Genomic DNA, 27,099 nt, shown 5'->3' with positions numbered 1-27,099 from the left:
TGTCTGTCTGTCTCTAACCTGTGTGTCTGTATAACCTGGTCTGTCTCTAACCTGTTTGTCTGTCTGTCTCTAACCTGTGTGTCTGTATAACCTGGTCTTTCTCTAACCTGTCTGTCTGTCTCTAACCTGGTCTGTCTATAACCTGTCTCTCTGTCTCTAACCTGTCTGTCCCTAACCTGTCTGTCTGTCTCTAACCTGTCTGTCTGTCTCTAACCTGTCTGTCTGTTTCTAACCTGGTCTGACAATCTATCTCTCTCTCTTCCATGTCTGTCTCTAACCTGTCTGTCTCTCTAACCTGTCTGTCCCTAACCTGTCTGTATGTTTCTAACCTGTCTGTCTGTCTCTAACATGTCTGGCTCTAACCTGTCTGTCCCTAACCTGTCTGTCTCTAACCTGTCTGTCTGTCTCTAACCTGGTCTGTCTCTAACCTGTCTGTCTTTCTGTACAACCTGGTCTGACAATCTATCTCTCTCTCTTCCATGTCTGTCTCTAGCCTGTCTGTATGTCTCTAACCTGTATGTCTCTAACCTGTCTGTCTGTCTCTAACCTGTCTGTCTGTCTGTCTCTAACCTGGTCTGTCTCTAACCTGTCTTTCTGTCTCTAACCTGTCTGACAATCTATATTTCTCTCTTCCATGTCTCTCTCTAACCTGTCTGTCTCTCTCTAACCTGACTGTCTGTCTCTAACCTGTATGTCTGTCTGTACAACCTGGTCTGACAATCTATCTCTCTCTCTTCCATGTCTGTCTCTAACCTGTCTGTCTCTAACCTGGTCTGTCTCTAACCTCTCTGTCTCTAACCTGTATTTCTGTCTCTAACCTGTCTGTCTGTCTCTAACCGTTCTCTCTCTCTAACCTGTCTGTCTGTCTGTCTCTAACCTGGTTGTCTGTCTGTCTCTAACCTGGTCTGTCTCTAACCTGTGTGTCTGTATAACCTGGTCTGTCTCTAACCTGTCTGTCTGTCTGTCTCTAACCTGACTGTCTGTATAACCTGGTCTGTTTGTAACCTGTCTCTCTGTCTCTAACCTGTCTGTCCCTAACCTGTCTGTCTGTCTCTAACCTGTCTGTCTGTCTCTAACATGTCTGGCTCTAACCTGTCTGTCCCTAACCTGTCTGTATGTTTCTAACCTGTCTGTCTGTCTCTAACATGTCTGGCTCTAACCTGTCTGTCCCTAACCTGTCTGTCTGTCTCTAACCTGGTCTGTCTCTAACCTGGTCTGTCTCTAACCTGTCTGTCTTTCTGTACAACCTGGTCTGACAATCTATCTCTCTCTCTTCCATGTCTGTCTCTAACCTGTATGTCTCTAACCTGTCTGTATGTCTCTAACCTGTCTGTCTGTCTCTAACATGTCTGTCTCTAACCTGTCTGTCTGTCTCTAACCTGGTCTGTCTCTAACCTGGCTGTCCCTAACCTGTCTGTCTGTCTCTAACCTGTCTGTCTGTCTCTAACCTGTCTGTCTTTCTGTACAACCTGGTCTGACAATCTATCTTTCTCTCTTCCATGTCTCTCTCTAACCTGTCTGTCTCTCTCTAACCTGTCTGTCTGTCTGTCTCTAACCTGTCTGTCTTTCTGTACAACCTGGTCTGACAATCTATCTCTCTCTCTTCCATGTCTGTCTCTAACCTGGTCTGTCTCTAACCCGTCTGTCTCTAACCTCTCTGTCTCTAACCAGTCTGTCTGTCTCTACCCTGTCTGTCTCTAACCTGTCTGTCTGTCTCTAACCTCTCTGTCTCTAACCTGTCTTTCTGTCTCTAACCTGTCTGTCTGTCTCTAACCGTTCTCTCTCTCTAACCTGTCTGTCTGTCTCTAACCTGATTGTCTGTCTGTCTCTAACCTGGTCTGTCTCTAACCATGTCTGTCTCTAACCTGTGTGTCTGTATAACCTGGTCTGTCTCTAACCTGTCTGTCTGTATAACCTGGTCTTTCTCTAACCTGTCTGTCTGTCTGTCTGTCTCTAACCTCTGTCTCTAACCTGTCTTTCTGTCTCTAACCTTTCTGTCTGTCTCTAACCTGGTCTGTCTTTAACCGTTCTCTCTCTATAACCTGTCTGTCTGTCTCTAACCTGGTTGTCTGTCTCTAACCTGTCTGTCTCTAACCAGGTATGTCTCTAACCTGTGTGTCTGTATAACCTGGTCTGTCTCTAACCTGTCTGTCTGTCTGTCTCTAACCTGTCTGTCTGTATAACCTGGTCTTTATCTAACCTGTCTGTCTGTCTGTCTCTAACCTCTGTCTCTAACCTGTCTTTCTGTCTCTAACCTTTCTGTCTGTCTCTAACCTGGTCTGTCTCTAACCGTTCTCTCTCTATAACCTGTCTGTCTGTCTCTAACCTGGTTGTCTGTCTCTAACCTGTCTGTCTCTAACCAGGTATGTCTCTAACCGTTCTCTCTCTATAACCTGTCTGTCTGTCTCTAACCTGGTTGTCTGTCTCTAACCTGTCTGTCTCTAACCTGTCTGTCTCTAACCAGGTATGTCTCTAACCTGTGTGTCTGTATAACCTGGTCTGTCTCTAACCTGTCTGTCTGTCTGTCTCTAACCTGTCTGTCTGTATAACCTGGTCTTTATCTAACCTGTCTGTCTGTCTCTAACCTGTCTGTCTATATAACCTGGCCTGTCTCTGACCTGTCTGTCTCTCTCTAACATGTCTGTCTGTCTCTAACATGTCTGTCTGTATAACCTGGTCTGTCTCTAACCTGTCTGTCTCATATCTCTAACATGTCTGTATAACCAGGTCTGTCTCTAACCTGGTCTGTCTCTAACCTGTCTGTCTGTATAACCTGGTCTGTCTCTAACCTGTATGTCTGTCTCTAACCTGTCTGTCTCTAACCTGTCTGTCTCTAACCTGTATGTCTGTATAACCTGGTCTATCTCTAACCTGGTCTGTCTCTAACCTGTCTGTCTGTATAACCTGGTCTGTCTGTATAACCTGGTCTGTCCACCTGACCCTCAGGACTATCTGGACATCGTGGACACCCCCATGGACTTTGGGACGGTGAGGGGGATGCTAAGATCGGGGGAGTACACCTCTCCCCTGGAACTCTACCAGGACGTACGGCTCATCTTCAGCAACTCTAAAGCTTACACACCCAGCAAGAAGTCCCGGGTGAGATGCGCTGTTACACTTACTATTCATATGTATGTGTTAATACACTTACTATTCATATGTATGTGTTAATACACTTACTATTCATATTTATAACATGTTAATACACTCGTATTCATGTTCATAACGTGATACACCCTTTTCATTTCTATAACATGTTAATACACTCTTATTCATGTTATTAACCTGTTAATACACTCTTCATGTTATAACATGTTAATACACTCTTCATGTTATTAACATGTTAATACACTCTTATTCATGTGTAGATCTACAGTATGAGTCTCCGTCTGTCTGCGTTGTTTGAGGAACATGTCAACTCCATCCTGGCTGACTACAAAGCCACCCATGGACAGACGGACAGAAAGACGAGACATAGAGCAGACAGACAAACCAGACACGTGGTGGACAGACAAACCGACAGACAGACCAGACACGTGGTGGAAAGACAAACCGAAAGACAGACCAGACACGTGGCGGACAGACAAACCGACAGACAGACCAGACACGTGGCGGAAAGACAAACTGAAAGACAGACCAGACACGTGGTGGACAGACAAACCGACAGACAGACAAGACACGTGGCGGCCAGACAATCCGACAGACAGACACGACAAGCTATGAAGAGGAGGAGGAGTGACTCTCCCTCCAGCAGCGCTGCCTCAAGGTACCTGATTGGTTAATCTGACCTAGCATCAGAGTGTTAGATCCTTGTGATTGGTTAACCTGACCTAGCATCAGTGTGTTAGAGCCTTGTGATTGGTTAACCTGACCTAGCATCAGAGTGTTAGAGCCTTGTGATTGGTTAACTTCTTATGGGCAGGTGGGACAGTAGCGTACCACCTGGCCAACATCCGGTGAAATTGCAGAGCGCGAAATTCAAACTACAGAATTATAAATATTTAACTTTCATAAAATCACGAGTGTAACACATCAAAATAAAGCTTAACTTCTTGTTAATCCAGCCGCCGTGTCAGATTTCAGAAAGGCTTTACGGCGAAAGCACACCATTTGATTACATGAGGACAGCGCCCCGCATACAAAACCATGAAAAACATATTTCAACCAGGCAGGTACAACACGAAGGTCAGAAATAGTGATGTAATAAATGCCTTACCTTTGAACATCTTCTTCTGTTGGCACTCCAAAAGGTCCCAGTTACATCACAAATGGTCCTTTGTTCGATAAGGTCCTTCTTTATATCGATAAAAACTCTGTTTAGCTGGAGCGCTTCAATAACCCACCCAGTTTCCCTCCATCAAAATGCATACAAAATTAATCCCAAACGTTACGAATAAACTTTTCCAAACGACGTTTATAATCAAACCTTAGGTACCCTAGTACGTAAATAAACTATACAATTTAAGATGGAGAATCGTTATTGTCTTTACCAGAGAAAAATACCAAAGAACGTGCTCTCTTCCATGCGCTTGGAAACACTACAGCCAAAATGGGAGCCACCTAAAAAACTACAATTTCTGGCTAATTTTTCCAAAAACCAGCCTGAAACTCTTTCTAAAGACTGTTGACATCTAGTGGAAGCCCTAGGAACTACAATCTGGGAGGACTTCGCCTTATAATAAAAGTGACAGCCATTGAAAATAGTAGTAGGCTGAATTCTTTTGGGGGGGGGGGATGGTTTGTCCTCTGGGTTTTTCCTGCCATTACAGCTCTGTTATATTCACAGACATGATTTGAACAGTTTTAGGAACTAGAGTGTTTTCTATCCAAATCTACCAATTATATGCATATCCTAGCTTCTGGGCCTGAGTAGCAGGCAGTTTACTTTGGGAACGCTTTTCATCCGGACATGAAAATACTGCCCCCTACCCAAGAGAGGTTAATCTGACCTAGCATTAGAGTGTTAGCACCTTGTGATTGGTTAACCTGACCTAGCATTAGAGTGTTAGCACCTTGTGATTGGTTAACCTGACCTAGCATCAGAGTGTTAGAGCCTTGTGATTGGTTAACCTGACCTAGCATCAGAGTGTTAGAGCCTTGTGATTGGTTAACCTGACCTAGCATTAGAGTGTTAGCACCTTGTGATTGGTTAACCTGACCTAGCATCAGAGTGTTAGAGCCTTGTGATTGGTTAACCTGACCTAGCATCAGAGTGTTAGAGCCTTGTGATTGGTCTTTGTGATCTTAACGTTCTATCTCCCTCCTTTAGCCCAGAGAGGAAGAAGCGTGTGTCATCGAGGGGTGTATCCAGACTAGATTCCTTGGCCCCACCCACGGCTCCAGCTGCAGCCCCACAGCGCCCCCCCTCCTTGAGACAGACCCTCCCCATTCGACAGCCCCTCCCCCTCCTCAATGGGAAGGCAGAACAACAGATCCCCGGACGAACACGCAGCGCCAGGACACAAACACCCTCCACAGCAGACATGCACAGCACTGCAGGTGAGGAGAACACACCTACACACCTACAGACACACACACACACTCACCCGCTACAACATACATGACAGACCCCTTCAACCTCTCCAACATACATGACAGACGCCCCCTCACCCTCTACAACATACATGACAGACCCCCCCCCCCCCTCACCCTCTACAACATACACGACAGACCCCCCCCCTCACCCTCTACAACATACAGGACAGACCCCCCCTCCCCTCCCCCTCCCCCTCTATAACATACAGGACAGACCCCCTCCCCCTCACCCTCACCCTCTACAACATACAGGACAGACCCCCCCTCCCCTCCCCCTCACCCTCTACAACATACAGGACAGACCCCCCCTCCCCTCCCCCTCACCCTCTATAACATACAGGACAGACCCCCTCACCCTCACCCTCTATAACATACAGGACAGACCCCCCCCCCCTCACCCTCTATAACATACAGGACAGACCCCCCCCCCCCCCCCCCCACCTTACCCTCTATAACATACAGGACAGACCCCCCCCCCCTCCCCCTCACCCTCTATAACATACAGGACAGACCCCCCCCCCCCTTGCCCTCTATAACATACAGGACAGACCCCCCCCCCCCCCCTCACCCTCTATAACATACAGGACAGACCCCCCCCCCTCACCCTCTATAACATACAGGACAGACCCCCCCCCTTACCCTCTATAACATACAGGACAGACCCCCCCCCCCCCTCACCCTCTATAACATACAGGACAGACCCCCCCTTACCCTCTATAACATACAGGACAGACCCCCCCCTCCCCCTTACCCTTTATAACATACAGGACAGACCCCCCCCCCCCCCCTTACCCTTGATTTAACTCACAATCTCTCTCTCCCCCCAGCCTCCCCTCGTAGCCCCTCACCCCAGGCTACTGCCCACCTGAATGGCCACAGTAGTCAGGAGACAGTGGGCGTGTCTACAGGTCGGAGGGGACGGAGACCCAGAGCACTGACCCCTGAACCCAGTCCTAGCCCTGCCCCCAAGGGTCGCCCTCCCGGCAGGAAGAGAGGCAGGAAGTCCAAACAGGAACTAGAGGCCATGAGGAGGGGCCTCCGGCGAAGCTCCACCCCAGAGGACAAGCTCAACCAATCCACAGGCGACGAGGGCGGGACTTCCTCTGCCCAGGAAGCGTCTGTGCTGTCGGGGGCCGGACTTCCAGGAACGCCACGGCGCCGCGGTAGGCCAAGACTGGTCAGGACAGAGATAGCCCCTCCCCCTTCCAGCCCCGACCCCTCCCCTTCCCCATTGAGGAGGAGCAGCCGGCGAATCAACGACGAGATGACTCCCCCTGCCCAGTCTCTGCAACAATCACAGCGCGTGAGGGCATCGCCACAGGACGAAAACGACGATGAAGAGGAGGAGGCGGAACAGGAAGGAGAGGGGTCAGCGGGATCGATGCGTACGCGTAACCGGGGCCGACGGACGGCATACTACACGGAGGAGGACTCAGAGGAGGAGGAGCAGAGACAACTCCTGGTTGAAGACTCCTCCCTCACCTTCGGCACTTCCTCCAAGGGGCGTGTCCGCAAGCTCACAGACAAGGCCAAGGCCAACCTCATCGGCTGGTAACCATGACAAGCAACCGCCCCGCCATTATTATGGGATGGTTACCACGACAACCACACCCTGGTAACCACGACAACCATGCATTTACTTTGGGCTGGTAACAAAGACAACCCCCCACTTCCAGACCAGAGGAGAAGATTGGTTCGTCTGACTACGCCATGTTGTAGAGCAGGCTGCTCCTGGTGTCTCCCCGTCCCCATACTCTCCCCTCCACACCGTAGACCAGCCTGAAGGTCCTCTCTCATTGGTCCTTGGATGACTCTCCCACAAACACCTAGTCTCCTGTGGGGTTTGACTCCGTCTTCTGAACAGACAACCACATGACCATGGACACACACACATACAGACGCTGTAAAAGCTTCCTGTGTCTCCTTATGTGGTCAACAGGACCGTAGACTGACTCTGCTCTCTGCCTGTTCTCTCTGACTGTCTCTCTGACTGTCTCTCTGACTGTCTCTCTGACTGTCTCTCTGACTATCTCTCTGACTGTCTCTCTGACTATCTCTCTGACTGTTCTCTCTGACTGTCTCTCTGACTGTTCTCTCTGACTGTTCTCTCTGACTGTTCTCTCTGACAGTTCTCTCTGACAGTTCTCTCTGACTGTTCTCTCTGACCGTCTCTGCTTGTTCTCTCTGACAGTTCTCTCTGACAGTTCTCTCTGACTGTTCTCTCTGACTGTCTCTGCTTGTTCTCTCTGACAATTCTCTCTGACAGTTCTCTCTGACTGTTCTCTCTGACTGTCTCTCTGACAGTTCTCTCTGACCGTCTCTCTGACCGTCTCTCTGCTTGTTCTCTCTGACAGTTCTCTCTGACTGTTCTCTCTGACCGTCTCTCTGACCGTCTCTCTGACTGTTCTCTCTGACTGTCTCTCTGACTGTCTCTCTGCTTGTTCTCTCTGACAGTTCTCTCTGGCCGTCTCAATGTGTGTTCATGTTTGCATGTGTGTGTGCACAACACCAAATGGGTAGGGAGTGTGCATAACACCAAATGGGTAGCGAGTGTGTATCATAGTGAGTTGTGTGGTGGTTCTATCCAGAGAGAGAGAGAGAGAGAGCGGATTGAAGGTTGTGTCTGTATGAAAGACAGTCCTCATCATTAGCAATACCTGGTGCCTTTCTGTGGGGTTTACCTGTGTGTGGGTGGGTGGGTTGGTGTGGGTGGGTTGGTGTGTGTGTGTGTGTGTGTGAGAGAGAGAGAGATCTGTGTAGTTTAGTGTACAACCAGTGCTGTCATATAGTTTGATGGAAGTTGATATCAGAGTGTATTCTTGATAAGAGACGTTGTCATCTGTCTGTACTATAGGCCAGATATTGTTGTTCAGTTGAAGATTCAGAGGTTAGCCTGGTCTCGGATTGGTTTGAGCTATCCCGTCATCTCCTTGGTATGACTGAGAGGCAAGGAGTGGCATGATGGCACAAACAGACTGGTACCCAGGCTATATATCTTTAACCCTGTTGTCCAGTTAGCAGAGGGACTAGACACCTTGTATCATTTGAATGAAATCTAATTAAATGTTGATATTTCAAATGTCTGTTTGTAAGGTGATCACATCCTACCGAAGGCTGTGGCGGGCATGATGCTTCGTCCACCGGTTATTGTCATGGAAAAATACTCTCGGTCTCATGATAATGAACCGTTAATTAACATAAATACATTTAGCATCTCCAGGCCTCCGAACAAGCCGCTGATGCGCGCCTTTCGGGACATCTACATTTAAAAGTCAAATAAATAAATGTAATATACACCATCACAATAAAGCCATTATTTATTTTAAGTCTATAGAAACATTATGACATGAGAACATTGTGTTTCAGAAGAACAGAGTATGAGTTGTCCTACTGTATGTTATCTGGCTCTAGGACAGAACAGAGTATGAGTTGTCCTACTGTATGTTATCTGGCTCTAGGACAGAACAGAGTATGAGTTGTCCTACTGTATGTTATCTGGCTCTAGGACAGAACAGAGTATGAGTTGTCCTACTGTATGTTATCTGGCTCTAGGACAGAACAGAGTATGAGTTGTCCTACTGTATGTTATCTGGCTCTAGGACAGAACAGAGTATGAGTTGTCCTACTGTATGTTATCTGGCTCTAGGACAGAACAGAGTATGAGTTGTCCTACTGTATGTTATCTGGCTCTAGGACAGAACAGAGTATGAGTTGTCCTACTGTATGTTATCTGACTCTAGGACAGAACAGAGTATGAGTTGTCCTACTGTATGTTATCTGGCTCTAGGACAGAACAGAATATGAGTTGTCCTACTGTATGTTATCTGGCTGTAGGCTCGTTCATTTATCAGACTAGATACTGTATGTTATCAGACTAGATACGGTATGTTATCTGGCTATAGGCTGTTCATTTATCAGACTAGATACTGTATGTTATCTTGCTATAGACTGTAGGCTAGTTCATTTATCAGACTAGATACTGTATGTTATCTGACTATAGGCCTGTTCATTTATCAGACTAGATACTGTATGTTATCTGACTGTAGGCTTGTTCATTTATCAGACTAGATACTGTATGTTATCTGACTGTAGGCTTGTTCATTTATCAGACTAGATACTGTATGTTATCTGACTAGATACGGTATGTTATCTGGCTATAGGCTGTTCATTTATCAGACTAGATACTGTATGTTATCTGGCTATAGGCCTGTTCATTTATCAGACTAGATACTGTATGTTATCTGACTGTAGGCTTGTTCATTTATCAGACTAGATACTGTATGTTATCTGACTAGATACGGTATGTTATCTGGCTATAGGCTGTTCATTTATCAGACTAGATACTGTATGTTATCTTGCTATAGACTGTAGGCTAGTTCATTTATCAGACTAGATACTGTATGTTATCTGACTGTAGGCTAGTTCATTTATCAGACTAGATACTGTATGTTATCTGCCTATGATATGGGCTATAGGCTGTAGACGTGTTCATTTATCTCACAAGATGTGCTCATAAGTCCCATGTAAGATCATTTGAAACAGGTCCGATACACTAGAATGAGAGTTATTTGGCAACTTTAGTTAGCCTCAGGCTGCACACGCTGTTCTCTCATCAAGTGATCATATTTTCACATCAGACTATTCTCAATTTAATACTGTCTTTACCAATATGAAAAATGAGTTGAGATTTAGAATGGCCCATTATGAAACGGGCAGGAACAGGAAACACATGTCATCTGTACACTGGAATAGCGAATGGAGGTCGAGTGCTTTCCCACCAGTCGGCTGCTTCGGTTTTACAGAATTTTTTTGTTGTTGAGAAATTTCGCAAGGAAACATATTTCACTAAACTGTTGACAGCCTCTATCTCTCTGTACTCTCCAGAAATAAATGAAGGAGAGAGAGGAGGAGATGGAAACGCACGGTGGAGAGATGGTGGACTCCTAACCGGATCCAAACTAGATGGAACCGGATCAAACCAGATTAAATGGACTGAAGCGAACTGGAGACTGATTTCTTAGATGTTGTGTTTGTTCTGATTGTGCCTTGGATACTCACTCTCTCTCTCTCTCTCTCTCCTCCTCCTCCTCCTCTCCTCTCTCGGATACCCTCTCTCTCTCTCCTGGATACCCTCTCTCTCTTCTCTCTCTCTCCTCTCTCCTGGATACCCTCTCTCTCTTCTCTCTCTCTCTCTCTGCCTGGATACCCCTTCTATCTCTCTCCTACATGGGGGAACCCTATCTCTCGCTCTCTCTCTCGGATACTCTATCTCTCCTCTCCTTGGATAACTCCTCTCTCTATCTCTCGGATACCCCCCCTCTCTCTCTCTCTCTCCCATGGATACATCTCTTCTCTCTCTCTATCTCTCTCTCGGGATACTCTCTCCTCATGGATACACTATCTATATCTCTCTTATCTATAGCTCTCTCGATACCAACCCCTCTCTATCTCTCCGGATACCCTCTTCTATCTCCTACTCTCTCCACTCTAGGATTAATATCTCTATCTCTCCTGATACATCTATCTATCTCTACTCCTGGATACCTCTCTCTCTTCTCTCTCTCTCTCTCTCTCTCGCTGATACTCTCTCTCTCCTGGATACCCTCTCTCTCTCTCTCTCTCTCTCTCTCTCTCTCCTGGATACCCTCTCTCTCTCTCTCTCTCTCTCTCCCTGGATACCCTCTCTCTCTCTCTCTCTCTCTCTCTCCTGGATACCCTCTCTCTCTCTCTCTCTCTCTCCTGAATACTCTCATCTCTCTCTCTCTCTCTCCTGGATACCCTCTCTCTCCTGAATACCCTCTCTCTCTCTCTCTCTTTCTCCTGAATACTCTCTCTCTTTCTCCTGAATACCCTCTCTCTCTCTCTCTCCTGGATACCCTCTCTCTCCTGGATACCCTTTCTCTCCTGGATACTGTCGAAGACAGCAGTTCCGGGACAAGGTAGCACGTTGACCGGTGAACAGGTCAGAGTTCCATAGCCACAGTCAGAACAGTTAAAACTGGAGCAGCAGCACGACCAGCTGGACTGGGAACAGCCAGGAGTCATCAGGCCAGGTAGTCCTGATGCATGGTCCTAGGGCTCAGGTCCTCTGGGAGGAGAGGGGGAGAGAGAGAATTACAGGGAGCATACTTCAATTAACACGGCACACCAGATAAGACATGAGAATTATACCCAATATAAAAGACTGATCCTAGTCCCCCGGCACATAGATTATTGCTGCATAGATACTGGAGGCTGAGGAGTGGGGTCCGGGGACACTGTCCGGGGATACCTCTGTCTGGTTGGGGGGCTGGGAGGAGCCCTGTCTGTCTGCTGGTTGGTGGGCTGGGAGGAGCCCTGTCTGTCTGCTGGTTGGTGGGCTGGGAGGAGCCCTGTCAGTCTGCTGGTTGGTGGGCTGGGAGGAGCCCTGTCTGTCTGCTGGTTGGTGGGCTGGGAGGAGCCCTGTCTGTCTGCTGATTGGTGGGCTGGGAGGAGCCCTGTCTGTCTGCTGGTTGGTGGGCTGGGAGGAGCCCTGTCTGTCTCCTGGTTGGTGGGCTGGGAGGAGCCCTGTCTGTCTGCTGGTTGGTGGGCTGGGAGGAGCCCTGTCTGTCTGCTGGTTGGTGGGCTGGGAGGAGCCCTGTCTGCTGATTGGTGGGCTGGGAGGAGCCCTGTCTGTCTGCTGGTTGGTGGGCTGGGAGGAGCCCTGTCTGTTGGTTTCACCCCCAAAACAAATCAGTCGTAGTGATCAATTCTAGACAGGACTGGACAGACAGACAGACTACATAGACATATAGACTGGACAGACAGACAGACTACACTAGACATATAGACTGGACAGACAGACAGACAGACTACCACTAGACATATAGACTGGACAGACAGACAGACAGACTACACTAGACATATAGACTGGACAGACAGACAGACTACTCTAGACATACAGACTGGACTGGACAGACAGACAGACTACACTAGAAATATAGACTGGACAGACAGACAGACTACTCTAGACATACAGACTGGACTGGACAGACAGACAGACTACACTAGAAATATAGACTGGACAGACAGACAGACTGGACTGGACAGACAGACAGACTACACTAGACATATAGACTGGACAGACAGACAGACTACACTAGACATATAGACTGGACAGACAGACAGACAGACTACACTAGACATATAGACTGGAAAGACAGACAGACAGACAGACTACACTAGACATATAGACTGGACAGACAGACAGACTACACTAGACATACAGACTGGACTGGACAGACAGACAGACTGGGATGTACAGAGAGACAGACTATACTGGACAGACAGACACATTTACTGGGCTGTCAAGCGTAGTCTGTCTGTCTAGTATGTCTGTCTTTCCAGTGTAGTCTCTCTCTCTCTCTCTTTCAATTGTTCAATTCAATTCAGTTTGCGTTATTGGCATGATGTAACAATGTACATATTGCCAAAGCTCTCTCTCTGTATCTCTGTCTCTGTCTCTGTTTCTCTCTCTCTCTCTCTCTCTCTCTCTCTCTCTCTGTCTCTCTCTCTCTCTCTCTCTCTCTCTGTGTGTCTCTGTGTCTGTCTCTATGTCTCTATATCTCTGTCTCTCTCTCTCTGTATGTCTCTCTGTCTCTCTGTGTCTCAAGTCAATTCAGTTTGCGTTATTGGCATGATGTAACAATGTACATATTGCCAAAGCTCTCTCTCTCTCTCTCTCTCTCTCTCTCTCTCTCTCTCTGTCTCTGTCTCTCTCTCTCTCTCTCTCTCTCTCTCTCTCTCTCTCTCTCTCTGTGTGTCTCTGTGTCTGTCTCTATGTCTCTATATCTCTGTCTCTCTCTCTCTGTATGTCTCTCTGTCTCTCTGTGTCTCAAGTCAATTCAGTGTGCGTTATTGGCATGATATAACAATGTACATATTGCCAAAGCTTACTTTGGAGATTTACAATATTAACATAATTAATAATAATAATGATCAATATTTTCAACAGGACAACAGTAACAACAATAATCAATAATACATTGAACAATAACTTTAAACAGGTTGATTGGTCTGTCAGACACTGTCCCTCATCTATTGGCTTGCAGAAATGTAGTGCGCTGCCAACCCACAGCTCTCTGTGTCCTCCCCCAACAGGACGGGTAGCCTATCCTCATCAGAGAGGTCTCTCTGTGTCCTCCCCCAACAGGACGGGTAGCCTATCCTCATCAGAGAGGTCTCTCTGTGTCCTCCCCCAACAGGACGGGTAGCCTATCCTCATCAGAGAGGTCTCTCTGTGTCCTCCCCCAACAGGACGGGTAGCCTATCCTCATCAGAGAGGTCTCTCTGTGTCCTCCCCCAACAGGACGGGTAGCCTATCCTCATCAGAGAGGTCTCTCTGTGTCCTCCCCCAACAGGACGGGTAGCCTATCCTCATCAGAGAGGTCTCTCTGTGTCCTCCCCCAACAGGACGGGTAGCCTATCCTCATCAGAGAGGTCTCTCTGTGTCCTCCCCCAACAGGACGGGTAGCCTATCCTCATCAGAGAGGTCTCTCTGTGTCCTCCCCCAACAGGACGGGTAGCCTATCCTCATCAGAGAGGTCTCTCTGTGTCCTCCCCCAAACAGGACGGGTAGCCTGTCCTCATCAGAGAGGTCTCTCTGTGTCCTCCCCAAACAGGACGGGTAGCCTGTCCTCATCAGAGAGGTCTTTGAGACCTTGAATAAGGGTTTTACATTTGGGGAAATTACACTCTAATTGTTTTATATTTTTTTACATTTTGTCAGGAAATGCAGCTCTGTCTCAGGTTCTGCTGTGGTGCAGTGGTTGTACAGCCTTTCCTCTACAGGGAGCCAGGGTCTGCTGTGGTGCAGTGGTTGCCCAGCCTTTCCTCTACAGGGAGCCAGGGTCTGCTGTGGTGCAGTGGTTGCCCAGCCTTTCCTCTACAGGGAGCCAGGTTCTGCTGTGGTGCAGTGGTTGTACAGCCTTTCCTCTACAGGGAGCCAGGTTCTGCTGTGGTGCAGTGGTTGTACAGCCTTTCCTCTACAGGGAGCCAGGTTCTGCTGTGGTGCAGTGGTTGTACAGCCTTTCCTCTACAGGGAGCCAGGTTCTGCTGTGGTGCAGTGGTTGTACAGCCTTTCCTCTACAGGGAGCCAGGTTCTGCTGTGGTGCAGTGGTTGTACAGCCTTTCCTCTACAGGGAGCCAGGTTCTACTGTGGTGAAGTGGTTGTACAGCCTTTCCTCTACAGGGAGCCAGGTTCTACTGTGGTGAAGTGGTTGTACAGCCTTTCCTCTACAGGGAGCCAGGTTCTACTGTGGTGAAGTGGTTGTACAGCCTTTCCTCTACAGGGAGCCAGGTTCTACTGTGGTGAAGTGGTTGTACAGCCTTTCCTCTACAGGGAGCCAGGTTCTACTGTGGTGAAGTGGTTGTACAGCCTTTCCTCTACAGGGAGCCAGGTTCTACTGTGGTGAAGTGGTTGTACAGCCTTTCCTCTACAGGGAGCCAGGTTTTACTGTGGTGAAGTGGTTGTACAGCCTTTCCTCTACAGGGAGCCAGGTTCTGCTGTGGTGCAGTGGTTGTACAGCCTTTCCTCTACAGGGAGCCAGGTTCTGCTGTGGTGCAGTGGTTGTACAGCCTTTCCTCTACAGGGAGCCAGGTTTTCCTGTGTCTACCCTTCTCAATGGCAAGGCTGTTCTCACTGAGCCTGTACGTTGTCAAGGTTTTTCTAAGGTTTTGATCAGTAACCATGGTCAAATAGTCTGCCACGGTGTTCTGTCGATTTAGGGCCAGATAGCACTGCATTTTGCTTTGTGCTTGTTCTTGTGTTTCCCAAAAAGCAATGTAGTTTTGTTTTTATTGAGTTGTAATTTGGTTTATTCTGATTGATTGGATGCTCTGGTCCTGAGACTTCAGCATGTTAGTAGAACAGGTTAGTGAACTCAGAACCAGCTGGATGAGGTGACTGAGGCTTCAGTGTGTTAGTAGAACAGGTTAGTGAACTCAGAACCAGCTGGATGAGGTGACTGAGGCTTCAGTGTGTTAGTAGAACAGGTTAGTGAACTCAGAACCAGCTGGACGAGGGGACTGAGGCTTCAGTGTGTTAGTAGAACAGGTTAGTGAACTCAGGACCAGCTGGATGAGGGGACTCTTTTCTTTGCTCAGCTCTTGGCATTGCAGGGCTTGGTAATGATATGAGAGGGGTTCACTGTATTTTAGATGTTTCCAAAACTGAATTGCTCTTTTTTTAGTTTTTATTCTTAGTGGATATTGGCCTAATTCTGCCCTACATGCGTTGTTTGTAGTTTTCCTCTGGACATGTAGGAGAATCTTACAGAACTTGCAGGGTTTCAATGGGGTGTTTTTCCTATTTGGTGAAATCTTGTTTTGTTTTTGTTTTGGACTCCACACCTCGCTGCCATAAAGTGCAATTGGTTCAATGACACATTCAATTAGTTTTTGCCAATTTGCATAGATATTTCAATTCGTATGCTCTCTCTCTCTCTCTCTCTGTGTGTGTGTGTCTCTCTCTCTCTCTCTGACACAAACTTTTCTGTGACTCTGGTCACTTTTTTAAATGATTGTTTTGTTTTTGTGATAATTTTTTTAACGCCAAATCAATCCTGTGGCACTGAGATCCAGATCACGGCTTAATGAATGTCTCCTATCAGTCTACATACCCCTCTGTCCCCTCTCCTCTCGGTGGTATACACCCTGTCAGTCTACACACCCCTCTGTCCCCTCTCCTCTCGGTGGTATACACCCTGTCAGTCTACACACCCCTCTGTCCCCTCTCCTCTCGGTGGTATACACCCTGTCAGTCTACACACCCCTCTGTCCCCTCTCCTCTCAGTGGTCTACACCCCTGTCAGTCTACACACCCCTCTGTCCCCTCTCCTCTCGGTGGTATACACCCTGTCAGTCTACACACCCCTCTGTCCCCTCTCCTCTCGGTGGTCTACACCCTGTCAGTCTACACACCCCTCTGTCCCCTCTCCTCTCGGTGGTCTACACCCTGTCAGTCTACACACCCCTCTGTCCCCTCTCCTCTCGGTGGTCTACACCCTGTCAGTCTACACACTACTCTGTCCCCTCTCCTCTCGGTGGTATACACCCTGTCAGTCTACACACCCCTCTGTCCCCTCTCCTCTCGGTGGTATACACCCTGTCAGTCTACAGAAAGTATTCACACCCCTTGACTTTTACCACATTTTGTTGTTACAGCCTGAATTTTGATCTACACACCTCATAAATGTCAGTGGAATTTTTTTTTTCAATTTTTTTTTTACAAATTCATTAAAAATGAAAAGCTGATGTCTTTAAGTTAATAAGTATTCAACGTGCTTAACGAGTCACATAATAAGTTGCATGGACTCACTCTGTGTGCAATAATAGTGTTTAACATGATTTTTGAATGACCACCTCATCTCTGTACCCCACACATACAATTATATGTAAGGTCCCTCAGTCGAGCAGTGAATTTCAAACACAGATTCACCCACAAAGACCAGGGATGTTTTTCCAAACTGATTAGTAGATGTGTAAAAAAGAATATCCCTTTGAGCATGGTGAAGTTATTAATTAGCCTTTTAAGGGTTTATTAATACACTACAAAGATACAGATACAAAGAGTCCTAACTCAGTTGCCGGAGAGGAAGGAAACCGCTCTGGGATTTCACCATGAGGCCAATGGTGACTTTAAAACAGTCACAGAGTTTAATGGCTGTGATAAAAGAAAACTGAGGATGGATCAACAACATTGCAGTTACTCCACAATACTAACCTAAATGACAGAGTGGAAAGAAGGAAGCCTGTACAGAACAAAAATATTCCAAAACATGCATCCTGCATCCAGGTAATATTGCAAAAATTGAGGCAAATAAATATTTTTTATGTTCTGAATATGAAGTGCTGGATTTTCCACAAACTTAACACATCATTAAGTACCACTCTTCATATTTTCAAGCATGGTGGTGGCTGCATCATGTTATGGGTATGCTTGCCATCAGCAAGGACTGGGGAGTTTTTTTAAAGATAAAACGAAACGGAATAGAGCTGAGCACAGGCAAAATCCTAGAGGAAAACCTGGTTCAGTCTGCTTTCCACCAGACACAGGGAGACAAATTCACCTTTCAGCAGGACAATAAGCTAAAACACAAGGCCAAATATACACTGGGAGATGAATTCACCTTTCAGCAGGACAATAAGCTAAAACACAAGGCCACATATACACTGGAGTTGCTTACCTAGAATGTTCCTGAGTGACCAAGATACAGTTTGGACTTAAATCGGCTTGGAAATCTATGGCAAGACTTCAAAAAATGTGTGTCTAAGAATGATCATCAACCAACTTGACAGAACTAGAATCATTATTTTAAAGAATATTTGGAAAATATTGAACAATTTAGGTGTGCAAAGCTCTTAGAGATGTACCCTAAAATACTCACAGCTGTAATCGCTGACAAAGGTGATTCTAACATGTATTGACTCAGGGGGGTGAATACTTATCTAATCAAGATATATTAGTGTTTTATTTTTCATTCATTTGTAATAAATGTTAGCATTTTTCTTCCACTTTTTAACATGACAGATTATTTTGTGTAGATAGTTGACCAAAAATGACAATGAAATCTATTTTAATCCCACTTTGTTACGCAGAAAAAGTCTAGGAGTGTGAATACTTTCTGAAGGTACTGTACATGTTATTTAATGATACGTGACAGCTGTAGTACCTGATGTGTGTACCATGTCACAGTTGCCCTCTGGGGTCTGCAGGGGTCAGGGGTGAGAGGTCACCGTGGGGGGGGGGGGGGGTCCTTACTCTACCCCTTACATGGAGGGGTGACGGGGACTCGTCTTTGTTAGTTTGTATACTTTTATATAAAAAGAAGAGTTAATGAAAAAAACTAAACCTGAATGTTCATTTGTCTGTTAGTTACCATGCCAACGATGATGATATTTTAAGGAAATAAACTGTTGTGTTTTCAGAACTCTTGTCTTTTCTTCGCTCAACTAAATGTCAGATTCAGTGGTTTTAGTTTGTGTGTGTTTGTCTGAAATGGCTTCTAGTCTACAGTAGTTCACTACAGGAGCAGCATCTGAGATTGGCTCACAGTGTCGTATTCTTCACTCCCGCTGAAAAGATACAGGCTTCAGTTCCAGCCCTGTACTAACACACTATTCAACTAATCAACCAGTCATCAATACCTTGATTAGTATGTCTCCAGGACCAAAACCAGGTGACTCCAGCTGAAGTGAAGGTGAATCTCTGCATACAAATAGAGAGAGATCTCTGCATACAAATAGAGAGAGATCTCTGCATACGAATAGATAGAGATCTCTGCATACGAATAGAGAGAGATCTCTGCATACGAATAGATAGAGATCTCTGCATACGAATAGAGAGAGATCTCTGCATACGAATAGATAGAGATCTCTGCATACGAATAGAGAGAGATCTCTGCATACAAATAGAGAGAGATCTCTGCATACGAATAGATAGAGATCTCTGCATACGAATAGAGAGAGATCTCTGCATACGAATAGATAGAGATCTCTGCATACGAATAGAGAGAGATCTCTGCATACGAATAGATAGAGATCTCTGCATACGAATAGATAGAGATCTCTGCATACGAATAGAGAGAGATCTCTGCATACAGATAGAGAGAGATCTCTGCATACAGAGATAGAGAGATCTCTGTATACAGAGAGAGAGAGAGATCTCTGCATACAAATAGAGAGAGATCTCTGCATACAAATAGAGATGGAGCTAGAGAGATCTCTGTATACAAATAGAGAGAGATCTCTGTATACAAATAGAGAGTGATAGAGAGATCTCTGCATACAGAGATGGAGAGATAGAGAGATCTCTGTATACAGATAGAGAGAGATCTCTGCATACAAATAGAGAGAGATAGAGAGATCTCTGCATACAAATAGAGAGAGATCGAGAGATCTCTGCATACAAATAGAGAGAGATAGAGAGATCTCTGCATACAGATAGAGAGAGATAGAGAGATCTCTGCATACAAATAGAGAGAGATAGAGAGATCTCTGTATACAAATAGAGATGGAGATAGAGAGATCTCTGTATACAAATAGAGAGAGATAGAGAGATCTCTGTATACAAATAGAGATGGAGCTAGAGAGATCTCTGTATACAGATAGAGAGAGATCTCTGCATACAAATAGAGAGAGATCTCTGCATACAAATAGAGATGGAGATAGAGAGATCTCTGTATACAGAGATAGAGATAGAGAGATCTCTGCATACAAATAGAGAGAGATCTCTGCATACAAATAGAGAGAGATAGAGAGATCGAGCTCCAGAGAAAACAACTATCTGGTGTTTTAAACCAATGGAAAGGGGATGTGATTGGGTAATGGAAACAGGAGGAGGTGTGTCTTCAGATTGATGACTGATTGGGGAATGATGATTGCCACCTGTGAGGAGAGCAAAGAAATACACACACAGGATACCTGTAACCGTAACAACCGACATGCGCACCTTGAGATTTAAATTTGAGAAAATTACCGGCTCGGGCGTCTAATCACTGCAGCCCACAAAATACTGGTGTACCTCTCGCGTTTCACCACATCTACAAATGTCCAGGTGTGTGTTGGACCGAGGCTGTATTTATGTAAATAGAGCTACCAGGAGAGCTGTCTCTCCTCATGTCCGGTTCCTCACACCACGACCTGTCAACTCTCTGTAGTCACCTTCCTCACACCACAATACGACCTGTCAACTCTCTCTAGTCACCTTCCTCACACCACAATACGACCTGTCAACTCTCTGTAGTCACCTTCCTCACACCACAATACGACCTGTCAACTCTCTCTAGTCACCTTCCTCACACCACAATACGACCTGTCAACTCTCTGTAGTCACCTTCCTCACACCACAATACGACCTGTCAACTCTCTGTAGTCACCTTCCTCACACCACAATACGACCTGTCAACTCTCTGTAGTCACCTTCCTCACACCACAATACGACCTGTCAACTCTCTAGTCACCTTCCTCACACTACAATACGACCTGTCAACTCTCTGTAGTCACCTTCCTCACACCACAATACGACCTGTCAACTCTCTGTAGTCACCTTCCTCACACCACAATATGACCTGTCAACTCTCTGTAGTCACCTTCCTCACACCACCAATACGACCCTGTCAACTCTCTCTCGTTACCTTCCTCACACTACAATACGACCTGTCAACTCTCTCTCGTTACCTTCCTCACGCTACAATACGACCTGTCAACTCTCTCTCGTTACCTTCCTCACACCACAATATGACCTGTCAACTCTCTGTAGTCACCTTCCTCACACCACAATACGACCTGTCAACTCTCTAGTCACCTTCCTCACACACAATACGACCTGTCAACTCTCTGTAGTCACCTTCCTCACACCACAATACGACCTGTCAACTCTCTGGTTACCTTCCTGACACCACAATACGACCTGTCAACCTCTCTGTAGTCACCTCCTCACACCACAATACGACCTGTCAACTCTCTGTAGTCACCTCCTCACACCACAATACGACCTGTCAACTCTCTGTAGTCACCTTTCCTCACACCACAATACAACCTGTCAACTCTCTAGTCACCTCCTCACACTACAATACGACCTGTCAACTCTCTGTAGTCACCTTCCTCACACCACAATACGACCTGTCAACTCTCTGTAGTCACCTTCCTCACACCACAATACGACCTGTCAACTCTCTCTAGTCACCTTCCTCACACCACAATACGACCTGTCAACTCTCTCTAGTCACCTTCCTCACACTACAAATCGACCTGTCAACTCTCTGTAGTCACCTTCCTCACACCACAATATGACCTGTCAACTCTCTGTAGTCACCTTCCTCACACCACAATACGACCTGTCAACTCTCTGTAGTCACCTTCCTCACACCACAATACGACCTGTCAACTCTCTGTAGTCACCTTCCTCACACCACAATACGACCGTGTCACCTCTCTGTGTCCCTTCCTCACACCACAATACGACCTGTCAACTCTCTGTAGTCACATCCCTCACACCACAATACACTAGTCACTCTCTGGTTACCTTCCTCACACCACAATACGACCTGTCAACTCTCTGTAGTCACCTTCCTCACACCACAATACGACCTGTCAACTCTCTGTAGTCACCTTCCTCACACCACAATACGACCTGTCAACTCTCTGTAGTCACCTTCCTCACACCACAATACGACCTGTCCAACTCTCTGTAGTCACCTTCCTCACACCACAATACGACCTAGTCAACACTCTGTAGTCACCTTCCTCACACCACAATACGACTGTCAACTCTCTCTTAGTCACCTTCCTCACACCACAATACGAACTGTCAACTCTCTGTAGTCAACTTCCTCACACCACCAATAACGAACCTGTCAACTCTCTCTAGTCACCTTCCTCACACTACAATACGACCTGTCAACTCTCTGTAGTCACCTTCCTCACACTACAATACGACCTTTCAACTCTCTCTTGTCACCTTCCTCACACCACAATACGACCTGTCAACTCTCTGGTTACATTCCTCACACCACAATACGACCTGTCAACTCTCTGTAGTCACCTTCCTCACACCACAATACGACCTGTCAACTCTCTGGTTACCTTCCTCACACCACAATACGACTGTCAACTCTCTTAGTCACCTTCCTCACACTACAATACTGACCTGTCAACTCTCTGTAGTCACCTTCCTCACACCACCAATACGACCTGTCAACTCTCTGTAGTCACCTTCCTCACACCACAAACACCTGTCAACTCTCTCTAGTCACCTTCCTCACACCACAATACGACCTGTCAACTCTCTGTAGTCACCTTCCTCACACCTACAATACGACCATGTCAACTCTCTTGTAGTCACCTTCCTCACACCAAAATATGACCTGTCAACTCTCTGTAGTCACCTTCCTCACACCACAATCACGACCTGTCAACTCTCCTGTAGGTCCACCTTCCTCACAGCCACAATACGACCCCCTGTCAAACTCTCTGTAGTCCCTTCCTCACAAACCACAATACTGACCTGTCACACCTCTGTAGTCACCTTCCTCACACCACAATACCGACCACTGTCAACTCTCTGTAGTTACCCTTCCTCACACCACAATACGACCTGTCAACTCTCTTGTAGCACCGTCCTCACACCACAATACGACCTTGTCAACTCTCTGTAGTCACCTTCCTCACACCACAATACGACCTGTCAACTCTCTGTAGTCACCTTCCTCACACCACAATACGACCTGTCAACTCTCTGTAGTCACCTTCCTCACACCACAATACGACCTGTCAACTCTCTGTAGTCACCTTCCTCACACCACAATACGACCTGTCAACTCTCTGTAGTCACCTTCCTCACACCACAATACGACCTGTCAACTCTCTGTAGTCACCTTCCTCACACCACAATACGACCTGTCAACTCTCTGTAGTCACCTTCCTCACACCACAATACGACCTGTCAACTCTCTGTAGTCACCTTCCTCACACCACAATACGACCTGTCAACTCTCTGTAGTCACCTTCCTCACACCACAATACGACCTGTCAACTCTCTCTAGTCACCTTCCTCACACCACAATACGAACTGTCAACTCTCTGTAGTCACCTTCCTCACACCACAATACGACCTGTCAACTCTCTCTAGTCACCTTCCTCACACTACAATACGACCTGTCAACTCTCTGTAGTCACCTTCCTCACACTACAATACGACCTGTCAACTCTCTCTTGTCACCTTCCTCACACCACAATACGACCTGTCAACTCTCTGGTTACATTCCTCACACCACAATACGACCTGTCAACTCTCTGTAGTCACCTTCCTCACACCACAATACGACCTGTCAACTCTCTGTTACCTTCCTCACACCACAATACGACCTGTCAACTCTCTGTAGTCACCTTCCTCACACCACAATACGACCTGTCAACTCTCTGTAGTCACCTTCCTCACACCACAATACGACCTGTCAACTCTCTGTAGTCACCTTCCTCACACCACAATACGACCTGTCAACTCTCTGGTTACCTTCCTCACACCACAATACGACCTGTCAACTCTCTGTAGTCACCTTCCTCACACCACAATACGACCTGTCAACTCTCTCTAGTCACCTTCCTCACACCACAATACGACCTGTCAACTCTCTAGTCACCTTCCTCACACCACAATACGACCTGTCAACTCTCTGTAGTCACCTTCCTCACACCACAATACGACCTGTCAACTCTCTGGTTACCTTCCTCACACCACAATACGACCTGTCAACTCTCTCTAGTCACCTTCCTCACACCACAATACGACCTGTCAACTCTCTGTAGTCACCTTCCTCACACCACAATACGACCTGTCAACTCTCTGTAGTCACCTTCCTCACACCACAATACGACCTGTCAACTCTCTGGTCACCTTCCTCACACCACAATACGACCTGTCAACTCTCTGTAGTCACCTTCCTCACACCACAATACGACCTGTCAACTCTCTCTAGTCACCTTCCTCACACCACAATACGACCTGTCAACTCTCTGTAGTCACCTTCCTCACACCACAATACGACCTGTCAACTCTCTGTAGTCACCTTCCTCACACCACAATACGACCTGTCAACTCTCTGGTAGTCACCTTCCTCACACCACAATATGACCTGTCAACTCTCTCTAGTCACCTTCCTCACACCACAATGCGACCTGTCAACTCTCTCTAGTCACCTTCCTCACACCACAATATGACCTGTCAACTCTCTGGTTACCTTCCTCACACCACAATACGACCTGTCAACTCTCTGTAGTCACCTTCCTCACACCACAATACGACCTGTCAACTCTCTGTAGTCACCTTCCTCACACCACAATACGACCTGTCAACTCTCTGTAGTCACCTTCCTCACACCACAATACGACCTGTCAACTCTCTGTAGTCACCTTCCTCACACCACAATACGACCTGTCAACTCTCTGGTCACCTTCCTCACACCACAATACGACCTGTCAACTCTCTGTAGTCACCTTCCTCACACCACAATACGACCTGTCAACTCTCTGTAGTCACCTTCCTCACACCACAATACGACCTGTCAACTCTCTGGTTACCTTCCTCACACCACAATACGACCTGTCAACTCTCTCTAGTCACCTTCCTCACACCACAATACGACCTGTCAACTCTCTGTAGTCACCTTCCTCACACCACAATACGACCTGTCAACTCTCTGGTCACCTTCCTCACACCACAATACGACCTGTCAACTCTCTGTAGTCACCTTCCTCACACCACAATACGACCTGTCAACTCTCTGTAGTCACCTTCCTCACACCACAATACGACCTGTCAACTCTCTGTAGTCACCTTCCTCACACTACAATACGACCTGTCAACTCTCTGGTTACCTTCCTCACACCACAATACGACCTGTCAACTCTCTGTAGTCACCTTCCTCACACCACAATACGACCTGTCAACTCTCTGTAGTCACCTTCCTCACACCACAATACGACCTGTCAACTCTCTGTAGTCACCTTCCTCACACCACAATACGACCTGTCAACTCTCTGTAGTCACCTTCCTCACACCACAATACGACCTGTCAACTCTCTGTAGTCACCTTCCTCACACCACAATACGACCTGTCAACTCTCTGTAGTCACCTTCCTCACACTACAATACGACCTGTCAACTCTCTGGTTACCTTCCTCACACCACAATACGACCTGTCAACTCTCTGTAGTCACCTTCCTCACACCACAATACGACCTGTCAACTCTCTGTAGTCACTTCCTCACACCACAATACGACCTGTCAACTCTCTGGTTACCTTCCTCACACCACAATACGACCTGTCAACTCTCTGTAGTCACCTTCCTCACACCACAATACGACCTGTCAACTCTCTGTAGTCACCTTCCTCACACCACAATACGACCTGTCAACTCTCTGGTTACCTTCCTCACACCACAATACGACCTGTCAACTCTCTGTAGTCACCTTCCTCACACCACAATACGACCTGTCAACTCTCTGTAGTCACCTTCCTCACACACAATACGACCTGTCAACTCTCTCTAGTCACCTTCCTCACACCACAATACGACCTGTCAACTCTCTGTAGTCACCTTCCTCACACCACAATACGACCTGTCAACTCTCTGTAGTCACCTTCCTCACACCACAATACGACCTGTCAACTCTCTGTAGTCCCTTCCTCACACCACAATACGACCTGTCAACTCTCTGTAGTCACCTTCCTCACACCACAATACGACCTGTCAACTCTCTGTAGTCACCTTCCTCACACCACAATACGACCTGTCAACTCTCTGTAGTCACCTTCCTCACACCAAATACGACTGTCAACTCTCTGTAGTCACCTTCCTCACAACCACAATACGACCTGTCAACTTCTCACGCTCTGTAGTTCCTTCCTCACACCACAATACGACCTGTCAACTCTCTGGTACCTTCCTCACACCACAATACGACCTGTCAACTCTCTGTAGTCACCTTCCTCACACCACAATACGACCTGTCAACTCTCTGTAGTTCACCTTCCTCACACCACAATACACCTGTCAACTCTCTGTAGTCACCTTCCTCACACCACAATACGACCTGTCAACTCTCTGTAGTCACCTTCCTCACACCACAATACGAACCTGTTCAACTCTCGTAGTCCCTCCTCACACCACAATACGAACCTGTCAACTCTCTCTTAGTCACCTTCCTCACACCACAATACGACCTGTCAACTCTCTCTAGTCACCTTCCTCACACTACAATACGACCTGTCAACTCTCTGTAGTCACCTTCCTCCACACTACAATACGACTTTCAACTCTCTTGTCACCTTCCTCACACCACAATACGACCTGTCAACTCTCTGGTTAAATTCCTCACACCACAATACGACCTGTCACTCTCTGGTTACTTCCTCACCCACAATACGACCTGTCAACTCTCTGGTAGTCACCTTCCTCGACACCACAATACGACCTGTCAACTCTCTGGTTACCATCCTGACACCACAATACGACCTGTCAACTCTCTGTAGTCACCTCCTCACACCACAATACGACCTGTCAACTCTCTGTAGTCACCATCCTCACACCACAATACGACCTGTCAACTCTCTGTAGTCACCTTCCTCACACCACAATACACCTGTCAACTCTCTAGTCACCTTCCTCACACACAATACGACCTGTCAACTCTCTGTAGTCACCTTCCTCACACCACAATACGACCTGTCAACTCTCTGTAGTCACCTTCCTCACACCACAATACGACCTGTCAACTCTCTGTAGTCACCTTCCTCACACCACAATACGACCTGTCAACTCTCTGTAGTCACCTTCCTCACACCACAATACGACCTGTCAACTCTCTGTAGTCACCTTCCTCACACCACAATACGACCTGTCAACTCTCTGTAGTCACCTTCCTCACACCACAATACGACCTGTCAACTCTCTGTAGTCACCTTCCTCACACCACAATACGACCTGTCAACTCTCTGTAGTCACCTTCCTCACACCACAATACGACCTGTCAACTCTCTGTAGTCA

The 27,099-nt window shown here is 46.9% G+C and overlaps 1 protein-coding gene across 3 annotated transcripts in view; it reads left to right on the top strand.

Annotated features, from left to right (window-relative positions):
* Nucleotides 1-8,829, top strand: part of phip (PHIP subunit of CUL4-Ring ligase complex) — a 135,513-nt gene extending 126,684 nt beyond the window's left edge. For all 3 annotated transcript variants that reach the window (XM_031836720.1, XM_031836719.1, XM_031836722.1), the window contains 4 exons: nt 2,947-3,099; nt 3,369-3,766; nt 5,270-5,499; nt 6,363-8,829. In XM_031836720.1, coding sequence (XP_031692580.1) covers nt 2,947-3,099; nt 3,369-3,766; nt 5,270-5,499; nt 6,363-7,090 — 1,509 coding nt within the window. In that variant the 3' untranslated portion in view covers nt 7,091-8,829. The remainder of the gene's footprint in view (nt 1-2,946; nt 3,100-3,368; nt 3,767-5,269; nt 5,500-6,362) is intronic.
* Nucleotides 8,830-27,099: the final 18,270 nt, after the last annotated feature.

Source organism: Oncorhynchus kisutch, linkage group LG12 (genome assembly GCF_002021735.2).
Source record: "Oncorhynchus kisutch isolate 150728-3 linkage group LG12, Okis_V2, whole genome shotgun sequence".
NCBI lineage: Eukaryota > Metazoa > Chordata > Actinopteri > Salmoniformes > Salmonidae > Oncorhynchus > Oncorhynchus kisutch.
Note: the sequence above shows the minus strand (reverse complement) of the source record. Positions and strands in the feature narration are given on the sequence as shown.